This window comes from Panthera uncia, chromosome B1, assembly GCF_023721935.1.
Source record: "Panthera uncia isolate 11264 chromosome B1, Puncia_PCG_1.0, whole genome shotgun sequence".
In the NCBI taxonomy this organism is placed as follows: Eukaryota; Metazoa; Chordata; class Mammalia; order Carnivora; family Felidae; genus Panthera; species Panthera uncia.
The window spans coordinates 185,476,865-185,499,921 of NC_064811.1; the positions used below are offsets into that span (position 1 = coordinate 185,476,865).

The window sequence follows — 23,057 nt, forward strand, 5'->3', positions numbered from 1 at the left end:
GTGTTTTAGATGTTCTCTTATCATTCGGGAAACATGGTTTGGAAGGCCACTTACTGGCTGGCCTTTACAGGCCCTGGTTGGATACAGCAGAGAGTCCAAGAGGTCACTGGATGGAAGAGTAGTTTTGTGCCTGTTTCTAGAAAGAAGCAGACAGTGTGGTCTGCGGAGGGTAAGATGCACGTAAAAACGTGTAAAAATGCCAGTGCTGGGAAGAGTAGTTCACATGGAGGATGTCGGCAACAGCAAATAAAAAAATAAAAGGTCTCCCCACCAGCCCCGCCGCGGCCCCCCCACCCAGGGCTGTGATTCCATCTGGAGCCTTTCCCCCAGAGACGGATTTAACATTAAAATCCACATGCGTCTTCAACAGTCTCCTTACAAGTTACACCACTGTTCTGTTCTCCTTCCCGCCCGTGTCTCCCTCCGTCTTCCGGCCCCTTCCCCGTTAGAGGGACTAAACAGTAGTAACAAAGGAGGAACTTGCCTGTCAGGGCCCACATTGAGGTGAGTGACACCACAGTTTCTAAGGCCTGGGTCTTTCCATCCCTCAGAAACCCTCAAGGGTGTCATTTTGTTTTGCATTTAGATATGAGAGCGCACAAAATGACCATCACCATCAAGAGTCCTTTTTGTCAAATACAGGCTTCCCCTGTTATCCGAAAGTAGAGCGCCCCCGTGAAAGCTTCTGTAGGTCTAAATGGCATCAGTCAAGAGCGTCCGCCATTTTCCAAAAGTTCAAGTTAGCCACTTCCCTTTTATAAAACACCTACATTAGTACAGTAACAGCTCTTTCATAAAAGCAGAACTCCTCTTCAGATTTCTTCCGGTTAGTGAAAACAGACAAGTACTCATTGGGTCTTTCATAAAAGTGCCATAAAATGAACTTTCAGAAAGCAAGGGATCCCTGTATTGGCAAGGGTTCTGGTCTTGGGGACCACTGATAGTGCAGATGTCCACTGTGGCCCTGCCCTTCTTGGCCCTAAGTGGATTGAACTTGAACCTTTATTTCCTAATTCAGCCCACGTGGGGAGACTGACCTCAAGAGGAACCTTAGCTTCTATAGATGTTGCAGAATGTACTCATGAGCAGTGATTTGCCCATCGTGTGTTTGATTCATCATCTTCTATTTTTTTTAGCTGGAAAACCTATAAAACCACATTAAAGAAGCGTTTAGCATAATCCTCCTTGACACTCAATCTTACTGACTGATTTCCTGCACATTGAATTGGGGTTGTCTGTTTAGCTCTCCGTTTCTTGAGCGCCATTGAAACCACCCCCATGCCCCCAAATCCGTAGGTTTATACCAGAAGTCCAGAAGGGCCAAGTTTAAAGTACTTTTTTTTCCATTTAAGTAGATGTTCCTAGAAATAGCTAAATGTACTTGCACGACCCAGTAATGAAATACCCTTCTTTTGAAATGATTCGAATTTGTAGCACATACAGACATCTTGAGCTTGGTGGTTATAGCTGGGCTTCCCAATGCTCTGTGCAATCCCTCCCCTTGGTAGGCATAAGTAAGGTTGCTAACACCCAGTGTTTACAAATAACATTTTTGTTCGAGAAGAATGGTAACACGTATGCACATCAAAAATGATGATTCTTCAGGGGAATGCGTGCTCATTTCACAGAGCGACACATTTCAAAGCATAGATCTTGTTTAGTGCCCTCCCTGCCCCCCCCCTTTCATTTCAGGCTCCTCTGTTGAAATTACAGACTTGCCTTACAAGTCAGTGAGTGTGACCTTTTATCCAGTCTCACCAAATCGGTGTGCCTTTTTGGCATAGAACTCTTTCACTGCTTCCTCTTCAAACTTCTGCTAATTATTCTAATGGCTAATTAGAATAATAATAAATATCTTGTCTTCGGATTACTTTGTTAAGATGATTTGGGATGTTTGGGATATGACTAACTTCTTGAACTTGGATTTGGCTGTTTTACCTCCATGTTTCTCAAAGTTCTGAAGATTATATACCACCAAAAGATTAACCTTCACTCAAGAATTATTTAACCAGAGTTTGTTGTGAAATTATACTCTACAGCAGTGGATTCTCAAAATAGGACTTGGGAAGTTGACCTGTGTTGAGAGGGACATTGTCTCCGTATATCCAAAGCTTAGCTAACTCTCTTCTCAAACCTGGCCCCCATGCCCAGCCTTCTGTTTCTGATAAAAAATGGAACTGCTATCTTTAGACCTCCTTCTCTGCTCCTACACCCAGGTACTTGCCAAATCCCATTCATTAGCCAGTACTGCTTCTGGGGTCACCCTTCTCCCCATGCCCACTTGCCACTGCCCTCACTCAGGTCCAAATGAGTGGATTTCCCTCCCTCCCTTTCTTCAGGCTGCGCAGGTTTCTTGTAGATTTCTTTCTGAAGCATTACTCGGATCTTCACCACATCCCTGCTGGGATCCTAATGCCTCCAGGCTGGTGGTTGTCACTATATCATGCACCAGAATCCCCTGGAGAGCTTGCTAAAACACGGCCTGCTGGATCACACCCCCAGGGTTTCTGATTCAGTACATCTGGCGCAGGGCTAGCTAGTTTGCTTTCCTCACAAAGGCCTGGTGTTCCCCAGACCATCCTTGGAGGACTTCAGCTTGAGGGTGAGCCCGTGCTCCCAAGACTCCAGGCTACTCCTGTCTATTCTTTCTGACTTCCTCTGTGCTCTTTGCTTAGCTGGTGCTCTTCGGAGCCCCTCGAGTGATGTAAGAATAAGACTTGGGCTCCTTCAGAAAAAGCTCTGAGTCTTGTTCGCCTGATTCCCATCTGACCCATTGACAGCTATAAGGGTCCTCAGCAGAACGCATGGGGAGGGCAGTATTGCTTTAGCAGAGACACCACTGAGGGATACCATGAATGAATGAGGGTCATGATAAGAGGTGTAGGGGACCCTGTCCCAGGCTGAGGTGATGAGGACCTCCCTGTGGGCTACCACGCTGCCTGTCCATCCCGGCCATGAGTTGATAATGCCTCTTTTCTTAGCTTTCTGTCACTCAGTCCCTCGCGCCTTTTTTCCCTACCTTAGCCGTGAGGCCCTGGGTCTTTTTGGTGGCTTCCTGGATTGAAAAGGCTTCCAATGCTTAATATAAAGCAACAAAATCGCTTCTGAATTTTAATCTGAGTATTTGTTGGAGAAAAGATACAGTCTAAGAAGGACTGGTATTATAGTTATGGCATATTATAGGATATCCGAGTAGTATTCTACATATTCATGTTTTATAAGGCCAGTTTTGTTTAGCGGAAAATAACCCTGGACGTGGACACACGGTATCCCCATTTTGCAAAACAAACAGCTGGAGAGATTGAGTAATAATCATGAGTCTACAGTGCAGAGATTTTCCCACCATTATACACACAAAGAATAACTGCTTTATAAAGTAGTGTGTTATAATTAATAATTATGTTTGGAATCATGGCTACAGGTGTTAGAAAGTTTTGGCCAAGATAGAGAAGACTGTGTGACAATTGTAAAATATATCATTGGATGATATTTACTCCAGAAAGCTATTAGTAGCCTTAGAGCAAGTTTCAAACACGTATTTGATATGTAGTAGATAATGAAAGACTTTATATAAATGTAGACCATAGAAGAAGTCTGGAAGGAACTCATCAAACTGGTAATAGGGACAAGTCTTTTTTTTTTTTTTCCTTAATATACTTCTGTATATTGCTCTTTTTGAAGTACATATATGATAAATTGGTTGGGAGGAGAGCTTGCAGGAGGAGTATGAAGGATGCCAATTAAATCCTAAAAACAAACAAACAAAAAAATACAAGAAGAAGAAGAAGAAAAAGAATCCACCAAAATCTCTCTGGCCGTCATTACCTATAAAGGTCTCCATGTTGGTTCTTCTGCTGGAATGTGTCCCGTTTTTCCATCTCACACTCTAGTCTCTGAGACCTACTCCTTTGCCCCCTTCTTCATGAAGGCTTTCCTATCTACTTTCTTCAAATCTCGTGCTAGAAATGATCTCTCCTACTATGAACAGTCCTTTCTCTTAGTACCAAGAAATTCTTATATCGTAGCGTGATTTCCCCAAGAGAGTGTTTCCTGACCATTGCACATGTAAAGACCCCCCTCTCTGAAATTGAAAAGAAAAAAATTGTAGGCTCTGACATCATAGTAGTTGAGCTTTGATTTATCAGTTCCTAGAGAATGCTTGGTGTTTCTGTGGCTATCTGGACCCACAGTATCTCTGTGGCCCTGGAGGGCTGCGCAGCTCAGAGGTTGAAAGCTACTACCTCTTACCCCCCTACCCCCTTGAGAGAGAGAGAGAATCCCAAGCAGGCTGTGCACTGTCAGCACAGAGCACAGGGCTCAAACCCCCGAACTGTGAGACCGTGACCTGAGCCAAAATCAAGAGTCAGACGCTCAACCGACTGAGCCACCCAGGCACCCCTAGAGAGCTACTTCCTCTTATGATAACTTCTGCAACTAGTTAGGAGTTATTGTGGATAGGAGGTAAACTTTCTGCACCAACCAAGGAAGACCACAAAGAGACGGGTACGCAGAGATACAAAATCTGTGCACCTACAAATGCAGCGAGTCAAAGCAGTCAAGACACGTCCCTGCGCCTCCCTAAGTTTTGTAGCTGGTGATTGTTAACTGTTAGATGCTATGTGAGCGTCTAAAGTTCCTACCAGGTTACACTGCTGTTGACACAGAGATGTAACAGTGGCAATAATCTCAGAAGGAATATACATGGCATTTTGGAAGCACAACTGAATGGTGTGTCATTTCCACGAGAGCTGACCCAAACGCAGTCTCCTGTGCTGTCGATGGCAGAGGTTTGAGGCTTGTCACAGTGTGTGGTGGTGGCAGGCTTCCAGTCCTCCTGCCAGACCCCTGCTCAGACATCTGCTCCCCTGTTTCCTTTTCCCAGGGCCCCTCTTAGCCTTGCTTCTCTGAAGCCAGGAGTTGACCCCAGCTGAATGCCCCATCTTGGCAAATCCTGCACTTCCCTTCATTCAGCAAATACCGAGCAGCTGCTCCACAGGGGCCCCCTGCAGGGCACTGCGGGCGTGCACGCGAGGCCTTTTATTTTCAACATTTTCTTCTAACCGCTCGCGTGTCTGTGTCTTTTTACAGGGTAGTGATGGTGCCCGGAGATCCGTGCTACTGGATGGCGACGAGCCCTTGGTGTATTTCTATGATGATGTCACAACCATGTACGAGGGTTTCCTGCGGGGCATACAGGTGTCAAGTAAGCATTCGCGGGATTTGTGTGATGAATGCTTGACGGTTCTCATTCGGCATGAGTGGTCTTTCTGGAGAAAGTCATATTTGCTCCCGTCTTCCACCTGTTTCCACCTGTTCGGGTCTCCCTGTCTCCTCCTGTAACTTCTCCAGAGTGACCTCCAAAGCACAGCAGCCCCTCCAGCTTATCCCCTGGCAGAGCAGGTTCCGTGGTGGAATATGTTTTCATCATGTCCTGCATTTTGTGGAGGGTCACACATATGTTAGCTCATTGTGGGCTCTGACATATCCTGAGGTCAAAAGGTCTGTTTAATTGGACCCAATCCAACATTTTCAAACTTACTTGAGCATGAGACCCATATTTTGAGAAATAAACACTGACATCCCAAGGAAGCAGTGTTCCGTGAGACACTTGGCAAGTGTTGGCCCGTGGGATTGCGCTTCATTAGCAACGGTGGCCTAAGAGACCCCGTGCGCCTGCGTGCCTTTCCAGCCTCTCTCTCTTCCAGGCTCCATGTATACCTGCCTCACGTCACACTGAACTTCTCCCAAAACCAGAACCCCTCTCCTTTCTCATCACCCCGTGCCTTTGTGCATGTGTCTTTTTCCTGATCATAAAGCTGCTTCTTTCCTACCTCAGCCCCGGGCGCTTGCTATATGCCTACTAATCCTGTAAACCTCGTATTGCTTTTTTTTTTTTTTTTTTTACCTTTTCTATAAAACCTTCCTATTCCCTTGTTTTCATCTCCTACCTCCAGGTGGAGATGCCCACTTTCCCCAGCATCTTGTACCTATTTCTGTACCAGCCCCTCCAGGGAACAGAGGCATTTACTGCCCATCTGTCCCACTAGCCAGTGCTCCATGAACCAGGCAGCTGTCTCTTCTCTCGGCACCTGCACACCGTAGGTGCTCTATTAATGTGTCCTCAGAGATGGAGAGAGTCCTCTCTACTTCCCCCCACCCCTCTTTTTGTTTCAGCCCCTTCATTTTGGCTTATTCCGGGTTACTCTCTAGAAATGGTCTTTGGGATCCACACGTTTGTTATTTAAATCTTTCGGTGGTTAGCTTTTATTTTTCCTACTGCTCCCTAGGCCGTAGTCTCCTGACGGCCAGGGGCCGTGTGCTATTACTGTCTCTGTCCCCACGACATGTTGCATGTGGTATGTGCTCAGGAAGTGCCGTGGTTTTTACTTGATACTGGTAAAATTGGATTGCTCCGTTGTGTTTTTGTCCTGGTGTTCCTGTAGCAGATTCATTAAGCCCCACGATAAAGGGAGAGCATTTAATTTGTGAACTTCTTCAAAGTTGGGGTGAGGGGCAGGGTTTGTCTGTGATAGTAAATACCCATAAGGTACAGCAGCCTAACATAAGGCCACATCAAAATATTTGTATATATTATATATATATATATATATATATATATATAATAAACATATGTGTGTATGTATATGCATGTTCATATGTGTGTGTAATCTTTACCAGTACCACAGAGTCACGTGTATAAATGTTTATATGATTTTCCACTATTAGTAGAGAATGAACTCATCTAGGTCGTGTGGTAACTTACATTCTACTTCTGACTCTCCTCTCATCTTCGGACAGTAACTTTTTTTTTTAGTCACCTTCCTCTACTTGGAAAATGAGGGTCTTACGTGAATGTTTCCGAGAAGTTGAAGAAAACGAAGTTCAGTCTTCTTAACCTGTACTGATTGAAGGAAACTACTCAGCAGATCACTTTGCCTTCTTCCCCCTGCCCCAGAGGAGCTTTTTATTCTAAGCTTCAATTTTCTAGACTACCATAAGATTAAGCCTTTACAGGAGAGCAAAATCCTCTAGATAAGGTAGTTAGGAGTCTGGTGAATGACAGGAGGAGCCAGCCAGCCTGGAGTTTTCAAACCTGGTCTTTTCAGACCGCATGCAGGAAGCCACTTCTAGGAGGGGCCCTCTACCTGCCAGTCAGTGGATTCTTGTCCCCGGCTACACTGCACATCACCTGAGGAGCTTTTAAAAACCACTGAGGCCCAGGCCCCTTCCCTGTTCAGTTACATCAAAAATTTTGTTAGTAGGGCCTGGGTATAGAATCTTTTTTTTAAGTTCCCAGTGTCCAGGAGCTGGAGTCTGCATATTTTTTGTAAAGGGCCAGAGAGTAAAGATGGTTGGCTTTCAGGGCCATACAGTCTCTGCCATGACTGCTCAGCTGCAGTCTTAGATCATATGTAAATGAACAAGCGAGGCCGTGTTCCAGTAAAACTGTATTTACAACAACAGGTGGCAGGCTTGATTCGGCCCCTGCCTACAGATCGCCAGTCCCTGTTCTTAAAGAATAAAATCACATTATTTCGCATGGCAAATGTCTGAAAACAGCCCCTGATGGACCTTGTGTTGTCCAGCGTGGTCTTTATTACAGTCCCTGTGAACTGAAGTGGGTCTGAGAATAAGGCCCTCTGTGCTCTTTCTGTTTGCATGAAGGCTACTGTAGAGAGAGCCAGGAAGTCAGTGTGGAGCAGAGAACTCATCCAGCCTGGGTCCTCCCCGTGCTCACGACTGACCCGCACAGGCAGCACCCGTCTCTAGCGGGGGGACTCCGTGTAATAGGTCCAGCGTATCAAGGCTGCCACGGGGGGCTGTGCTCCACTGTCCCTCCCTCTTCTTCAGGCCCCCAGACCAAATCAGAACATCTGAACTGCCACTCGAGCCTGGAATGGGGAAGCCAGATATGTTATAGTCACAAGACAGAAATGCCGATACCCTGTTCAGAGGGGACGTGACAAAACAGTCTGTAGTAGAAGCCGTGCAGGCACACAGATGGTGGTAGGGCCCGTGTTCCTAGTTGAGAAACATTCGGGGGGCGGGGGGCGCCTGGGTGGCTCAGTTGATTAAGTGTCCGACTTTGGCTCTCACGGTTCGTGAGTGGAAGCCCCGCGTTGGGCTCTGTGCTGATAGAGCCTGGAGCCTGCCTTGGATTCTGTCTCTCTCTCTCTCTGTCTCTCTGCCTCTTCCTGGCTCGTGCTCTCTCTCTCTCCCACTTTCTCAAAAATAAATAAACTTAAAAAAAAAAAAAAAAAGAAACATTCTGGTATGTGGTCAACCCTGATCATCATCTGAATATGGCAGCATTTTGTGGGGGGCTGGGGGTGGAGTGGACATAGTTTTCCTTCAACAACTACAAACTGAGCATAAAGTTAGCTTGGGGTTAATCTGTAGAAAGAAACTTGCATAATTCCAAATATAAATGACTTGAATGATATTTATTGCTAGCACTTAGTGTGAATAATTAATACCGGGTTTTCTTTCTTCCTGTTTATTCGTTACCTGGGTTAGAATCAGGACACGTCCTGATATTTCTTTCTTTTCTTTTTTTTTCAATATTCATTTTATTTTTGAGAGAGAGAGTGCACGTGAGTGGGGGGTGGGGGGGTGGGGAGGGCAGAGAGAGAGTGGGAGAGAGCATCCCAAACAGGCTCTGCAATGTCAGTGCAGAGCCCGACGTAGGACTCGATCCCACTAACCTAGAGATCATGACCTGAGCCCAAATCAAGAGTCAGATGCTTAACGCCACCCAGGTGCTCCCATCCTGATATTTCTTAACGTTTACTTTTATAAATACCCCCTTATTTTCTCTCATTTTGCATCTTTTCTTTATTTTTGTTTCTCTGCAATTAAGACTTCGCCTGTGTAAATAAAGTCCAGGTCATCAGAATTTGGACATCGAAGAATCGTATTTTCCTTTTTACATTCTGAGTTAGAATGCTTTAAATTTAGAAATTTTGAGGGAGTCTTCTGAACACCTACACCAGAATTTCTTTGCCATTCAGCTCCTGACTCCTGACTCAATAACCGATAGGGTATTGAAGAAGAATTCACAAATTGAGTGTCTTTAAAAATTGTATTTACCTATATCCTCTCATTTTTCCCTCTTCTCCCACTCCATTTAAGAAACAAAATAGAAACAAACAAACAAATGAGACCGAAACCTAGGGAGGACATATTTTCGACCTGAACTCATTATTTCTAATCTAGGGACAAAAATCTGTCTACCTGATCCTTTATAGAATGGAGTACAAATTAGAATATTTATGCATGTTAAGCCCATTTTTTGTTTTTTGTTTTCCTTTTTCCAGATAATGGCCCTTGTTTAGGCTCTCGGAAGCCAGACCAACCCTATGAATGGCTTTCATACAAAGAGGTGAGTTTTCTGGCTCTGTGTGTCCTCGTGCAGGATGTGGTACTGAAATAGGTCAGCTCTCGGAGACGCTGTGAGGGGTGGAGGGTCGCTACTGAGTCCCCGTGTTGCACTAGCTCAGAGCTTCAGGGACAATGTGCAGCATGCAAAGGGAGAAGTCTTACACAGCAGTTTGGGGAAAAACTGGTTAAGTAACTTAACTGGTGGTTCAAAAGCACTTTATTTTAGAACTTACGTTGGATGCATTACGGAGTTGAATTTAATTCTAAGATGATGTTCTAGAAGTGTGCTCAAGAGTCCATTGGGAGAACAGAATTTCTCCTCTGCCTTGAGGGGTACTAGTGATATTTAGAAGCCCCAACATAGAGTAGCCCTCTCATGTGATAGATGAGGAAAATATACCCCAGGAAAGGATGGGCCTCGCCTAACGTCACAAGCTGGTCAATGACAGAAACAGGAGCAGAAGCGAGGTCCATACCTTCCGGTACAGGGCTCTTTGGTGCATTGTATGAACCTGACCAACTTGGGACTGCGCTGACATAGAACCCCAGGGCGGCCGTAGCGAGCAGAACAGATATGCGGAAGTGACACCTGTGTTACTGTATAAACAGTAACAAACACAGGAGGCTGGGATCTGGGTGTATTTCTATTTATTCCTGTGGGTCCTGGCTGATCCACAGCTACAGCTGTTTCAGTAGTCTCCACTGGCAGGGAGGGAGCGGAGCAGGAAGATGCTGCTTTTTATTTCGATCGTGATAGCAAGACATCTCGATGCCCCCGCCTCTCCCTGGGGAGGCAGGACCCCAAGGACGTATGGGAGCCACCGGAAGCATCAGTTTCTGCTGCCTTTTGTTTCCGGCCCAGCTGTCCGGGAAATGGCTCCCTGCCGTAGAGGCAGATCATCCTGTGGCATTCATGAATCCACGTGAGCTTCCTCCTTCCACGTTTGGCAGCTGTGCTCTGGAGTGTATATGTGACAGGGGGGGTCGTCACGAGGAGCCACAAAGCCGGCTCGGGAATAGCGCTCGCTGGCCCTCCCTAGACTGAACCCCACACCACTTTTCCTTCCCTTCCCTCATCTGAGGATCAGTGAGATGCAGAAGGCTTGGCTTGGGTATCTCTTGACAGAGAGCCAAGAGGCAGAACAGCTTAGCGGACCTTTCTTGGGGAAGGAGGGATGAGATGCGTGGCCCGGGGGACCAGAGGGATTTCACCGCTTTTCGTGTGCCTTTCCAGAGCCAAGGTAAAATAGCTGCCAAGGTCCTTTATTTTCGCAAGGGGTGTAGAAACAGTCGTGCGCGTGTGCGTTGGACACGTAACGCTGCGTGGTGGTGTTCCGGCCTCCCGGAATCCACAGGTGTGTTGTGAATTACTTGTGTTAGATGCCGGCTGGAAGGCGGAAGACAGGTCCGTTGCAGATGGGACTTTTCAAGGCAGACTGAAAATCACGGCGGTTCCTGAAGGTGTTAATCCGTGTTTTGTACATTTCAGCCAGAGGCTGGTGACGATATAAAACAGGACGTAACAGAAGCCAGCTTTGGATTTGTAGACTTAAGTCTTCTCGTCAGCCTGGTGCCTCTGCCCTTTGCGGGGCTCGGAACCCTGTGAGGTTTTCTGAGGGAAAACCTGAGGGAGCCTCTTTCTAGAGATACAAATGCACACATACTAGCCTAGTAAGCTCCGCAAACCAGGGTAGCATCTCATGGGTTCCCGTCCCTTATGTGCAAGCAGAGGTTGTGAGAAGGCCGGGGGATATGGAAACATCATTCTTGCTGTCACCTCACCTTTCAGCTCTCGTTCCCATAGGCAGAGCGAGGTGGCACTGTGTGCCAGGACAAATGGGGTTCTGGGCAGGAACAGGTGTGGCTTCATTCCCTACGGGCATGCGTGGGGATTCGGACTGCTCCCGAGAACTCAGCAACTGAGATGAAGAAAATAATTCCAAACTTTAAGATGAAAAAAAAAATTTCTTTGTAGTTAATTTGGGATGGGAATGGGGAGAGGTTGGGGACAGGTTTATAATCCTACCTCATTTTTATGAATCTACCTATTTTTAGTTAGTTGCAATAATAGTATTTATTTACTTATTCATTTTACTTAAAACTGTTACAAGTTTTTTGAAGGTGTCCCCCAAACTTGCTATTTCTGTATTTATATATAGCAAATGACAAGTTTGGGCTGCCTTGCTGCTCTTTATAAATGCAAGTAATTTCTATTATTCTACGTCCTCGTATTACTTTTATAATTTTATAAAACTGAAGTGTAAAATAGAAATGTGCGTGAGAAGCCCGGGCATCCAGTGACCTCTGACCTGCAGCTGTCAGAATCCGATTCCTCTGCTTTGCAGAAGGAACCCTATGACCAGTTCTCCTAATAGTGAGTTCCGGTGAAGCCAGCCTCGTGTTTTACAAAACTGTAGGGCTGACGGAACCCCGTTCGCTCCTGCTGCCCTTCGCCGTTCGGCGCCACTTGCTGGCCAAGATAGCAGACTCGGTCGGCTGTCGCTCCAGCGAGCTTTGTTCCCTGAGTTGGGCCTGACGTGGTTCCTGATTTTTTTTCCTCCCCGTTTCAGGTTGCGGACATGTCAGAGTGTGTGGGCTCAGCGCTCATCCAGAAGGGCTTCAAGACTTCCCCGGATCAGTACATTGGCATCTTTTCTCAGAACAGACCTGAGGTATTGACCGTTAGACGCCAATTGTGTGCGGTTTTGAGAGTTCTCACATGTAAGAGCCAACTGGAGTTCATACAGACCTTTGCTTGGGACCCGATTTTGTGCTCTGATCTCTACTGAGCATATGTCTCTATGTTATTCATTAGAAAGTTACACATATGAAAACCCAGGCTCGGGCCTCCTTGGCCTTTAGGTGGAAAAAATCTATATATCACTTTTTGATTATTGGTTTTTGTTTTTTCAAAAACCAGGTCCCAAACAAAAACTAACAAAGAAGTTACTAGAACAGATAACTAACAAAGAATCCTCCTAGCCTCTAGGCCTACCTCTGTAATTAGAAAAATAGCATCAATAAATTATAGAGAAACTTGGATACGTTTTTGGCAGTAGCGGACTCCCCTCTTTGCTTTCTGAAAGGTGGGAGCTTTCCCTGTGATCAGGTTACAAAATTTAAAATACCGGGGGCAGCGGGAAAAGTACCTCACCGCGAGTCAGCCTCGGTGTAGACACACGGTCTGTCTGGCTGCCAAGGCCCCTGCGTGGTGCTTCTGTAAACCCTTGCATTAAGGTCAATTTAAATGAGAAGCTCTTCTGGAGCTGTTGTTCCAAATATATATAATACACGTATTATAGCGTTGGTGAACAAATGGCATAACTTGGCTTGGTAAAATTCAAGCACTAGGCTCGAAGGAATTGAATTGGTTCTTGTGTCTAAGACATGTTGGCTCAATCGCTGTGCTATCGACTATTGGATAAATTAGGCTGGTTTCCTAGAGTTTTATGTACTGGTAAGGGATACACAGCATTTTCCACAGTTGGACTACGACTAGGCTTATGGAATTTCGTTTCTTTCATTGTAAGTGAAACCCATTCAAGTGAACACATCCCAGATGTTTGCATTAGTGGCATTTTATGCTGAATCTATCACTAGGACCTTACTTCATAGGATAAGCTCCTTCCTACATTTATGAACTAGTTTAATAAATGTGTATGGAGCACCTACTATGTGCCAGGCATCGCGAGGCACCAAAGCACAACAGTGATTTGGATCCTTCTCTTAAGGTACCGTGTGAGGGAAGACCGGCCTGTAGGGTGTTGCTTTGTAGCGTGGCAAGCGTGGACACAGGGAAAAGGGTTATGGGGAGCTCAGTCAAGGAGGACTTCCTGGAGGTGGCCTCCTAGTGGAGTCTTGAAGGATATGAGAGCAGGGAAGCTAAGGGAGTGTCGGGAACAACGACATGTTTGCATCAAGCAGCGTATCTGTGCTGGGGGTTGAGGGATTTCAATCTGGTAGAGCTTGGTGGGGCAGGGAAGACAGGACTACATGTACCACATCATGGACCCTGCTGAGGAGCTTGGACCTGCCCTCCATGTTGGTAACTTGAAACTGATGCTAGGAAAGAAAAAGGAGCAAAACTGCCCCAGACCGAGTGAATGTAAGTGGGTGTGCTGCCTTTCCACAGCAGCTGTGCCTTTTTCTGTGCCGTGGCCGCGTGTCGGATTCTGCAGATTCGAGACCTGCAGCTGGAGATGAGGGGCACCAGCAAGGATTTTTAGCGAAAGGCTCATCTTGCCATGTATGCCTTGTAGGCAGATCAGTTGCCACATGGCTGCTGAGTTAGAGGCAAGGAGACCGGTCCCGGTACCACTTCTTCATCACTTTTCTGGGGAGATTTTGCCCAGAACATTTTTCCTGTTAGACAGGGGTGTCCCTCCTTCCCCAGTTCCCAGGTCTCACCGCACACGGCTGCACAGCTGATCTTCTCACACCCCAGGGCCTCCATTTCACCGAGAAGCCCTCAGTGGCCGCGCATTACCTGGGGATGGGGCCAGGCCCCTCCACAGACCACCTGCGACCCTGCCTGCCGGGGCACCCTTGAGTGCTCACTGCCCTCCCCCCTGCTTTTGTTCACGCAGTCCCCGCTCCTGGAGTCTCCTTGCCTTTCTCTCCATCTGTCCAAACCGTGCTGCCCTTGCAGAGGGCGAGCTCAGTCACGTGCCCCGTGGAGGTGGGTCACTTCCGGCTCCCTCGTGTCTGAGCCGGTCACTATCTCGTACGGTTAATTATCTTCTCACATATTTGCCTCGATTCTTCCGGCCAACTGCACTGTCCTTCTAAGAAGGGGGCAGGTGTTTTGTTTGCATCGTGAATCCTCCGTGGTGCCTGGCACATAGGAGTAGACACACAAATGTTGATTTTGCCCCATCCAGTGTTTCCACTTTGAATCTCTCTAGAGTGTTGTTCTCCTTGGAGTGGTTCCGTGATGACATCTCGTTTTCTTTCCCTGACCTTTACTGTTCATTTAGTGGGTGATCATTGAACAGGGATGCTTTGCTTACTCCATGGTGTCCGTTCCCCTCTATGATACGCTTGGAGCTGAAGCCATCACCTACATAGTCAACAAAGGTATGTCTGGGGTCTCCAGGTGGGCACTGGCCTAGTTATCAGTTAGATTTGATGACTTTACATTTGGTTATATTTGATTTGATAGGGATTTTATGTTTGAATACACATCTGTCTTTCTATTCAAAGACTGTAAGTCCTGAAAATAGCCTGGTGTCAGATACCGTACAGTCAGGCTTTTAATATCTCGGAGCTCATTCTTCATTGTATCTCTTCATTCCCAGCCGAACTCTCTCTGGTTTTTGTTGACAAGCCAGAGAAGGCCAACACGCTATTAGAAGGTGTAGAAAATAAGTTAACGCCAGGCCTTAAAACCATAGTCATCATGGACTCCTATGGCATCGATCTGTTAGAACGAGGCAAAAGGTGTGGCGTAGAAATCATCAGTCTGAAGGCAATGGAGGTGAGTCATCCTTCCCACTTCCCTGGTGGGCGCCCCTGAGGCCATTTCGGCTCACATGTGGTATCCAGTGCAATCATGCAATCCTAGCTCTGGTTGGGCATCGCAGCAACCCATAAAAGACATAGGGTGGAAATTGCTGCCTCATTACTGGAAGGAAGGGTTCTACGTGCATGTCTCAGTGTGAATCCATCCCATCTGATAAAAAGTACTCTCGTAAAACAAGTTGCAGGTGCTCACACATTTATTCTAGAGCACTGACCAGCCATGCCAATAAATGGTAGAAATGTGAATTTTTTTTTCTTCTTAATGTTTATTTATTTTTGAGAGAGAGAGAGAGAGAGAGAGAGAGAGAGTACAAGCAGAGGAGGGGCAGATAGAGGGGACAGAGGATTCAAAGCAGGCTCTGTGCTGACAGCAGTGAGCCCGATGTGGGGCTCAAACTCGTGAACCGCGAGATCCTGACCTGAGCCGAAGTTGGATGCTCAACCAGCTGAGCCACCCAAGTGCTCCAGAAATGTGAATTTCTGATTCAGGTGGAGATTTAAGTTTGTATGTTCTTTTTAGCCTTTAATGCCATTTACTTACTGATTTGTTTCTAAAATGGAGCCAGCTATAGAAATCTGCCTCATTATTCTTTTTCCCAAGTTGCTTTTGTAGCGTCCTGGTGGATTTCCAGCATAGATGTTTGATTTGGTTTATTTTTATATTAAATTTCTTGAGATTCACCTTAATCAGAACTTTAAGGGTAACCATTCTAGGAAAACGAATGTGGCGTATATTTAAATTGGTTGTTTGACATCACATGTAAAAAGCTGATTCTCCCAGTTGGATTTGGATTAGAGTTTAATCCAGAGAAGCTAGTAAGAGGAGGATCTTGTCAGGTACATATCACAGGAATTGGCTGTTCTCCTTCTGAAAATGTTATAAATATTTTCCTGGAACTGTTATAAATAGGGTTTGAAATTTTACTTATAGTTCTCCTACAAGGAATTGGAGGCTATGAACAAGGATCTATATAATACCTTCCTGGAGGAACTTAGCGGTCATAGAGAAACTAATTTGTTCTAACAGAGCCTTCTGCCTCACATTTATACAGAGACGCACACAGTAGAATAGATGCTTAGTCCATAAGAATGGGTGTGCTGTACTGTTCAGTTGGGTTTTTAGCTAGCTTTTTGCCTAGCATTTCTGCACATTTGTTAATTTCACTTGTGATCGCAATAATGCCATTTACAATGTAATCTTTTTCCTCCATCTTTTCCCTAACCCCACCACACAGACGTGCACACACATGCACACACCCACAGGAATTTTTTGGTATTTTTTGATTTTTCTATGATGACATAATTTTAAGATGAAAACATTTAGGTAAATGAAGATTGTAATGTAAAGTTAACATTAAAGATTTTATTTATAAAAGACATTGTTTTCCACTTACCTGTGTCATATGATTCATACTTGGGTTTTAAAAATTTGTAAGCAAAAGATTAAGTAATTTTTAAGAAGGGAATTTAACATTGGCCTTCCGGTTGATCATATGATCAAGTTTATGTTGATATATGTTTTTATAGGATCAAAAAGAGAAATATTGGTATTTGGAGTTTTTGCTTTTGGGGGATATTTTATTATGAATATTTTCAGACATGCAAACAAGAACAGGTACAAAGTACCAAGAATTGTACAGTAGACTGCCATATGCCCACCAAACATCTGCAGCTAATGTTTTAATATATTTGCTTTATCACATATTCGTGCATTACTCTGTCCCTCTATTCATTCATTACCTTTTTTTAATGCATTTGCATTAAGTTGCAGATTTTATTACCCCCAAATACTTCAGCATGTTATTCATTAACTAGAATTCAGTTTTCCTTCTGGGCGAGGTTTTTGTTTTGTTTTGTTTGGGCATTTGGAGCCTGAAGATGGCAACTCATTTATTTTTATGGTTGCCGTACTCTTTTCTACATGATGTCATTATACAGGTTTGAGGCTATGAACCTTCTTGGCATATAGGGCACTAATTTTGATCATGTGTGTTCCCAATAAAATAAAAGCCAAACTGCATGTAGCTGTGGCTGTATTTTACTTAATATCAATTTTTGAAGAATTAGAGATCTCAAGAAGTTATGTAAGAATTTTGAACAGATGAGTGGAGATTTGGGTCTGATAAAGATTACTTTTAAAAAAAAAGGAATTATTATTGCTTTAGCTCTTAGTTGACTTCTGTTTGGACTTCACTGTTCCTGTTTTTAATCAGAAGTCTATTATATACATAATTTAAAATGTAATTAAGATTAAAAATGGTTTGGGGGTGCCTGGGTGGCTCAGTCAGTTAGGCATCTGGCTCTTGATTTCAGCTCAGGTCATGATCTCACTGTTAATTGGATCAAGCCCTGCATTGGGCTCTGCACTGACAGTGTAGAACCTGTTTGGGATTCTCACTCTCTTTCCCTCCCTCTCTGCCCCTCCCCTGCTTGTGTGCTATCTCTCTTTCTCTCTCTCAAAATAAGTAAACTTTTTTTAAATATTTTTATTGTTTTATTGTTTTTAAATTTTTATTTATTTTTTTTAATTTACATCCAAGTTAGTTAGCATATAGTACAACCATTATTTCAGGAGTAGATTCCTTAATGCCCCTTACCCATTTAGCCCATACCTCCTCCCACAACCCCTCCAGTAACCCTCTCCTTATTACTCAGCTATTTAAGTCTCCTTATGTTTGTGTCCTTAAGTCTCTTATGTTTGTGCCCCCCTCCCTGTTTTTATATTATTTTTGCTTCCCTTCCCTTATGTTCATCTGTTTTGTGTCTTAAAGTCCTCATATGAGTGAAGTCATAAGATATTTGTCTTTCTCTGACTTAACTAATTTCACTTAGCATAATACCCTCTAGTTCCATCTACATAGTTGCAAAGGGCAAGATTTCATTCTTTTTTATTGCTGAGTAATATTCCATTGTGTGTGTGTGCGTGTGTGTGTGTGTGTGTGTGTGTTATTGATAGTACTGCTATAAACATTGGGGTGCATGTGCCCCTTCAAAACAGCATACCCGTATGCCTTGGATAAATACCTAGTAGTGCAATTGCTGGGTCGTAGGGTAGTTCTATTTTTAATTTTTTGAGGAACCTCCATACTGTTTTCCAGAGTGGCTGCACCAATTTGCATTCCCACCAGCAGTGCAAAAGAGGTCCTCTTTGTCCGCATCCTCACCAACATCTCTTGTTGCCTGAATTGTTAATGTTAGCCCTTCTGACAGGTGTGAGGGGGTATCTCATTGTGGTCTTGATTTGTATTTTCCTGATGATGAGTGATGTTAAGCATTTTTTCATGGGTTGGTTGGCCATGTGGATGTCTTCTTTGGAGAAGTGTCTATTCATGTTTTTTGCCCATTTCTTCACTGGATTATTTGTTTTTTGGATGGTGAGTTTGATAAGTTCTCTATAGATTTTGGATACTAACCCTTTATCGGATATGTCGTTTACAAATACCTTCTCCCATTCTGACCATTACCTTTTAGTTTTGCTGATTGTTTCCTGCGCTATGCAGAAGCTTTTTATTTTAACAAGGTCCCAATAGTTCATTTTTGCTTTTGTTTCCCTTCCCTTGTCCGGAGACATGTTGAATAAGAAGCTGCTGTGGCCAGGGTCAAAGAGGTTTCTGCCTGCTTTCTCCTCTAGTATTTTGATGACTTCCTGTCTTACATTTAGGTCTTTCATCCATTTTGACTTTATTTTCGTATATGGAGTAAGAAAGTGGTCCAGGTTCATTTTTCTGCATGTTACTGTCCAGTTTTCCCAGCACCACTTGCTGAAGAGACTGTCTTTATTCCATTGGACATTCTTTCCTGCTTCGTCAAACATTAGTTGGCCATATGTTTGTGGGCCCATTTCTGGGTTCTCTATTCTGTCCCATTGATCTGAGTGTCTGTTCTTGTGCCAGAACCATACTGTCTTGATGATTACAGCTTTGTAGTACAGCTTAAAGTCTGAAATAAATAAACTTTTAAAAAAAAATGGTTTAAAAGTGTATGCTGGGCAGAAACTCACTGAGCCCTGAGCACACTGATCGAATTTCCATGTAATTCTAGCATGCTCACTCCATATGCTCATTCAAGCTATTCTGTTTTAATAGGAAAGGAATATAAATAGTTCATTAAAGAAATTAATAGCTAATTGAAGTGGCCACCAAGATACCTCCATGCAGTGAACTGAACAACATCACAGTGGACCCCAGGTAGTGACTGGGAACCAGCTGCTGGGAGATGCATCCTTGGAAATGAACCTGCAGCTCTTTGTGTCCATCCAGCAGTGCTCTTCTGTCTTCTGTCATGGACACTTTTACTTTTTTTTAAGTTTGTTTATTTATTTTGAGAGAGAGAGAGAGAGAGAGAGAGAGAATGAATGGGAGAGGGGCAGAGAGAGAGGGAGAGAGAATCCCAAGCAGGCTCTGCACTAACAGGGCAGAGCCCAACACAGGGCTTGAACCCGCGAACCGTGAGATCGTGACCTGAGCCGAAACCAAGAGTCAGAGGCTCAACCAGCTGAGCCACCCAGGAGCCCCATGTCAAGGACTGTTTTATAATCTGAGGTTCCCAAATCTTTTATCCACTCCATGTGGGGAGTATAGATATTTGAGCCTGTAGCGTTTCATCCTGCAGGGACTGCCGATGATCCAGTCATCCAGAGCTGGGTGGCCACACGTCAGTGCTGTGCTCTGGTCTCAGGAGGGCGCAGAGCATCTGCAGTTCTTTGGTTATGACTATGGTTTGCTTTTGGTCAAGAGCCAGCCATAAAAGGGTGTGGGAGTGCGGACAAGAAATCCATCATAAAAAATCTCTGATTCCTGTCTTTTGGATAAATCCTATTTCAAGGGCTAGTCCTGACACCATTTATTTGGTTTTATATGAGAGAAGACAACTGGAAAATGGCTGCTTTTTAAAAAAATTTATTAATGTTTATTTATTTTTGAGAGAGCGAGAGAGAGAACATGCATGGGGGGGGGGGGGTGCAGAGAGAGAGGGAGACACAGAATCCGAAGCAGGCTCCAGGCTCTGAACTGTCAGCACAAAGCCTGACGCGGGGCTCGAACTCAAGAACCGTGAGATCATGACCTGAGTGGAAGTCAGATGCTTGAGCAACTGAGCCACTAAGATGCCCCTGGAAAATGGCTTGTTAGAGCAATGCATAAATATGTCACTTCAGGTTAATTAAAGTGGTCAGTTTCTTTCATTTGAAACGGACACTGTCTTTGAGCCAGCTCTGAGTGAATCCCACAGTAGAGTCAAGTTGAAGTGACTTTATCGATGTCGCCTTATTCTTTACATTTTGAAAATGTTTCCATTTAAGTTTTTTTTTTTCTCTTCTCCTTAAGGACCTGGGAAGAGCCAACAGACAGAGACCTAAGGTGAGTACACGATGTCAGCCCTGCTAAGCCCTGCTGATAACTAGTCTCCAAGACTAGTAGAAACCTTGGGGATCAATGTATGGCTTACAGTTTTCTTTCTGTTCTGACTTATACACCTTTGAGTTTGTTTGTTTGTTTGTGTGTTTGTTTTTAATGTGCTCTAGCCGCCAGCACCTGAAGATCTTGCAGTGATTTGCTTCACCAGTGGAACTACAGGTAAGGTTTGAAATGCAGTTGCTTCTTTTTTTTTTTTTTAATATGAAATTTATTGTCAAATTGGTTTCCATACAACACCCAGTGCTCATCCCAAAAGGTGCCCTCCTAAATGCCCATCACCCACCCTCGCCTCCCTCCCACCCCCCATCAACCCTCAGTTCTCAGTTTTTAGGAGTCTCATGTTTTGGCTCCCTCCCTCTCTAACCTTTTTTTTTTTTTCCTTCCCCCATGGTCTTTCCAGCCCCCATGGTCTTCTGTTAAGTTTCTCAGGATCCACATAAGAGTGAAAACATATGGTATCTTTCTCTGTATGACTTATTTCACTTAGCATAATACCCTCCAGTTCCATCCATGTTGCTACAAAATGCCAAATTTCATTCTTTCTCATTGCCAAGTAGTATTCTATTGTGTATATAAACCACAATGTTTTTATCAGTTCATCAGTTGATGGACATTTAGGCTCTCTCCATAATTTGGCTATTGTTGAAAGTGCTGCTATAAACATTGGGGTACAAGTGCCCCTATGCATCAGCACTCCTGAGTGGCTAAAATGAACAAATCAGGAGACTGTAGATGCTGGTGAGGATGTGGAGAAACGGGAACCCTCTTGCACTGTTGGTGGGAATGCAAACTGGTGCGGCCGCTCTGGAAAACAGTGTGGAGGTTCTTCAAAAAATTAAAAATAGACCTACCCTATGACCCAGCAGTAGCACTGCTAGGAATTTACCCAATGAAATGCGGTTGCTTCTAAGTGGTATCCGGAGGTGTGTATTCCCTGCCCCCTTTCTTGGGTGACCGACAGGTGACGTAGTTGAACTACAGATGGACTAAAAGCAGAAGAGACCGAAGTGTTGCGAGCACAGTGTCCTTGTGGCCCTGTCAGACATTCCCAGGATCTGAGTGTGCCATGTATTTCCTCAGACATTTATTGAAGGCGACAGTGGATCCGCCCGTTTCTTGGGATAAACCAACATTTTATTTCCAGAAATAAAATTCCTGTGTTTTCTCCTCTTCCCACTACACACGCCCTCTAAAACTCACCCATGTTAATAAAGGTTGTTTCAGACAATCTTTTCATGTAAAGGATTGCAGATTGTTTAGGGATTTAGTGTCATTCAGCATCTGGCTTTCACAGTTGCACCGAACACTAGAGGCATTTGAGGCCCCAATTATACAGGGTTCTGGGCTTCCTTAATTCCTGTCATTTGGGGATGGCGTTTCTTTAACTTGGTTTCTGCTCATGTGTGTTCCTCAGGCTACCCCAAAGGAGCCCTGATCACTCATCGAAATATAGTGAGTGATTGTTCAGCTTTTGTGAAAATAACAGAGGTAAGTGTTTGGGATATTGCCATCTTTCTTCACGCTCAGTGGTTGGCACTAGGCCTCAAGAATGAAAGTGTTTTATGGCAGAACCGCCATGTTTGGTCCCTGCTGTGTTTGGAGCACTGTTTGACGTGGGGATGAGGTCTGAGCTCTAATATGGTCTAAGATCACCTTCTCTCAGATAGTTTTCATTGTGGACCTAATCTCCAACTCCTGCTTGTGACCGTTAAGCTGAATTGACGGACAAGTTATTATAACTTTTATGTAGTAACACTTCATGTCGGTACTGCCCTGTATAAATGTTTCCAGGAGAGGACCAAGAAGAAATGACTCTCTAGTGCTCCCATCCTGGGGTGGGGAAAATAATTTCTTTAAGCGGACAATGAAACGTTAAATGCTGCGGAAGGTTTTTGAATTACTGTTATTTATTACAGTTGATCTGACTTCTATTTTATGAGAAGATTAAAACCTTGACCTTCAGTTGGTTTCCTATTAAAGTTTGCCCTCCAAGTGTCCTAGTCTGCGGGGCCGCCATAACAAAATAGCACAGGCTGAGTGACTTAAATGACAGACATTTATTTTCTCACAGTTCTAGAGGCTGGAAATCCATGATCAAGGTGTCAGTAAATTTGGTTTCTGGTGAGGGCTCTCTTCTGGCCTCCTCGACGTGTCCTCACATGGCCTTTCCTCTTTGTGCACACAGAGAATGAGAGAGAGGTTTCTGGTGGTTCTTCCTCTGCTTCCAAGGGCACCAGCCCTATTAGGTCAGCCCCCCAGTTTATGGTCTCATTTAACCTGAATTACCTCCCCAGGAGCTCTATCTCCAAATACGGTCACACTGGGGGTTAGGGCTTTAACATAAATTTGGGAAGGGGGACATAATTCAGTCTGTAGCACCAAGGGTATATTTCAAACTTGCCTTTTAAAAAAAAGTACTTATCAAGCAATATCATGCCTTTCCCTCCTGCCCTTGGCACATTTTACATAATTTGCTTTTGCGGTCTCTGGGAGGGTTGCGTAGGTCCTAATTTTTGTGCTGGGAGCCTGTGCCGAATGGTTTTGGGGAATGTGCATCTTTGGTGGCTGGAGAAGGTCTGTCTCTTACCTACACTCACACTTTCTTAGTCCCCAGTTCCTTTTTCGACATACAACTTTATAAACAGAATTCAACATTTAGTGCCTCATCCACCTGGAATTTTAATTTCCTAATTAGCCTTCAAAGAAAACTTAAAATAAGGTTAGTGGCTCATGGAGGCGAAT

At 44.4% G+C, this 23,057-nt stretch overlaps 1 protein-coding gene across 4 annotated transcripts in view; it reads left to right on the forward strand.

Moving 5' to 3' along the window:
• Nucleotides 1–23,057, forward strand: part of ACSL1 (acyl-CoA synthetase long chain family member 1) — a 72,685-nt gene that overhangs the window by 31,421 nt on the left and 18,207 nt on the right. For all 4 annotated transcript variants that reach the window (XM_049632560.1, XM_049632558.1, XM_049632557.1 and 1 more), the window contains exons 3-10: nucleotides 5,089–5,203; nucleotides 9,318–9,382; nucleotides 11,952–12,053; nucleotides 14,358–14,457; nucleotides 14,679–14,857; nucleotides 20,226–20,258; nucleotides 20,423–20,474; nucleotides 21,730–21,803. In XM_049632560.1, the coding sequence (XP_049488517.1) occupies nucleotides 5,089–5,203; nucleotides 9,318–9,382; nucleotides 11,952–12,053; nucleotides 14,358–14,457; nucleotides 14,679–14,857; nucleotides 20,226–20,258; nucleotides 20,423–20,474; nucleotides 21,730–21,803 (720 nt within the window). The remainder of the gene's footprint in view (nucleotides 1–5,088; nucleotides 5,204–9,317; nucleotides 9,383–11,951; nucleotides 12,054–14,357; nucleotides 14,458–14,678; nucleotides 14,858–20,225; nucleotides 20,259–20,422; nucleotides 20,475–21,729; nucleotides 21,804–23,057) is intronic.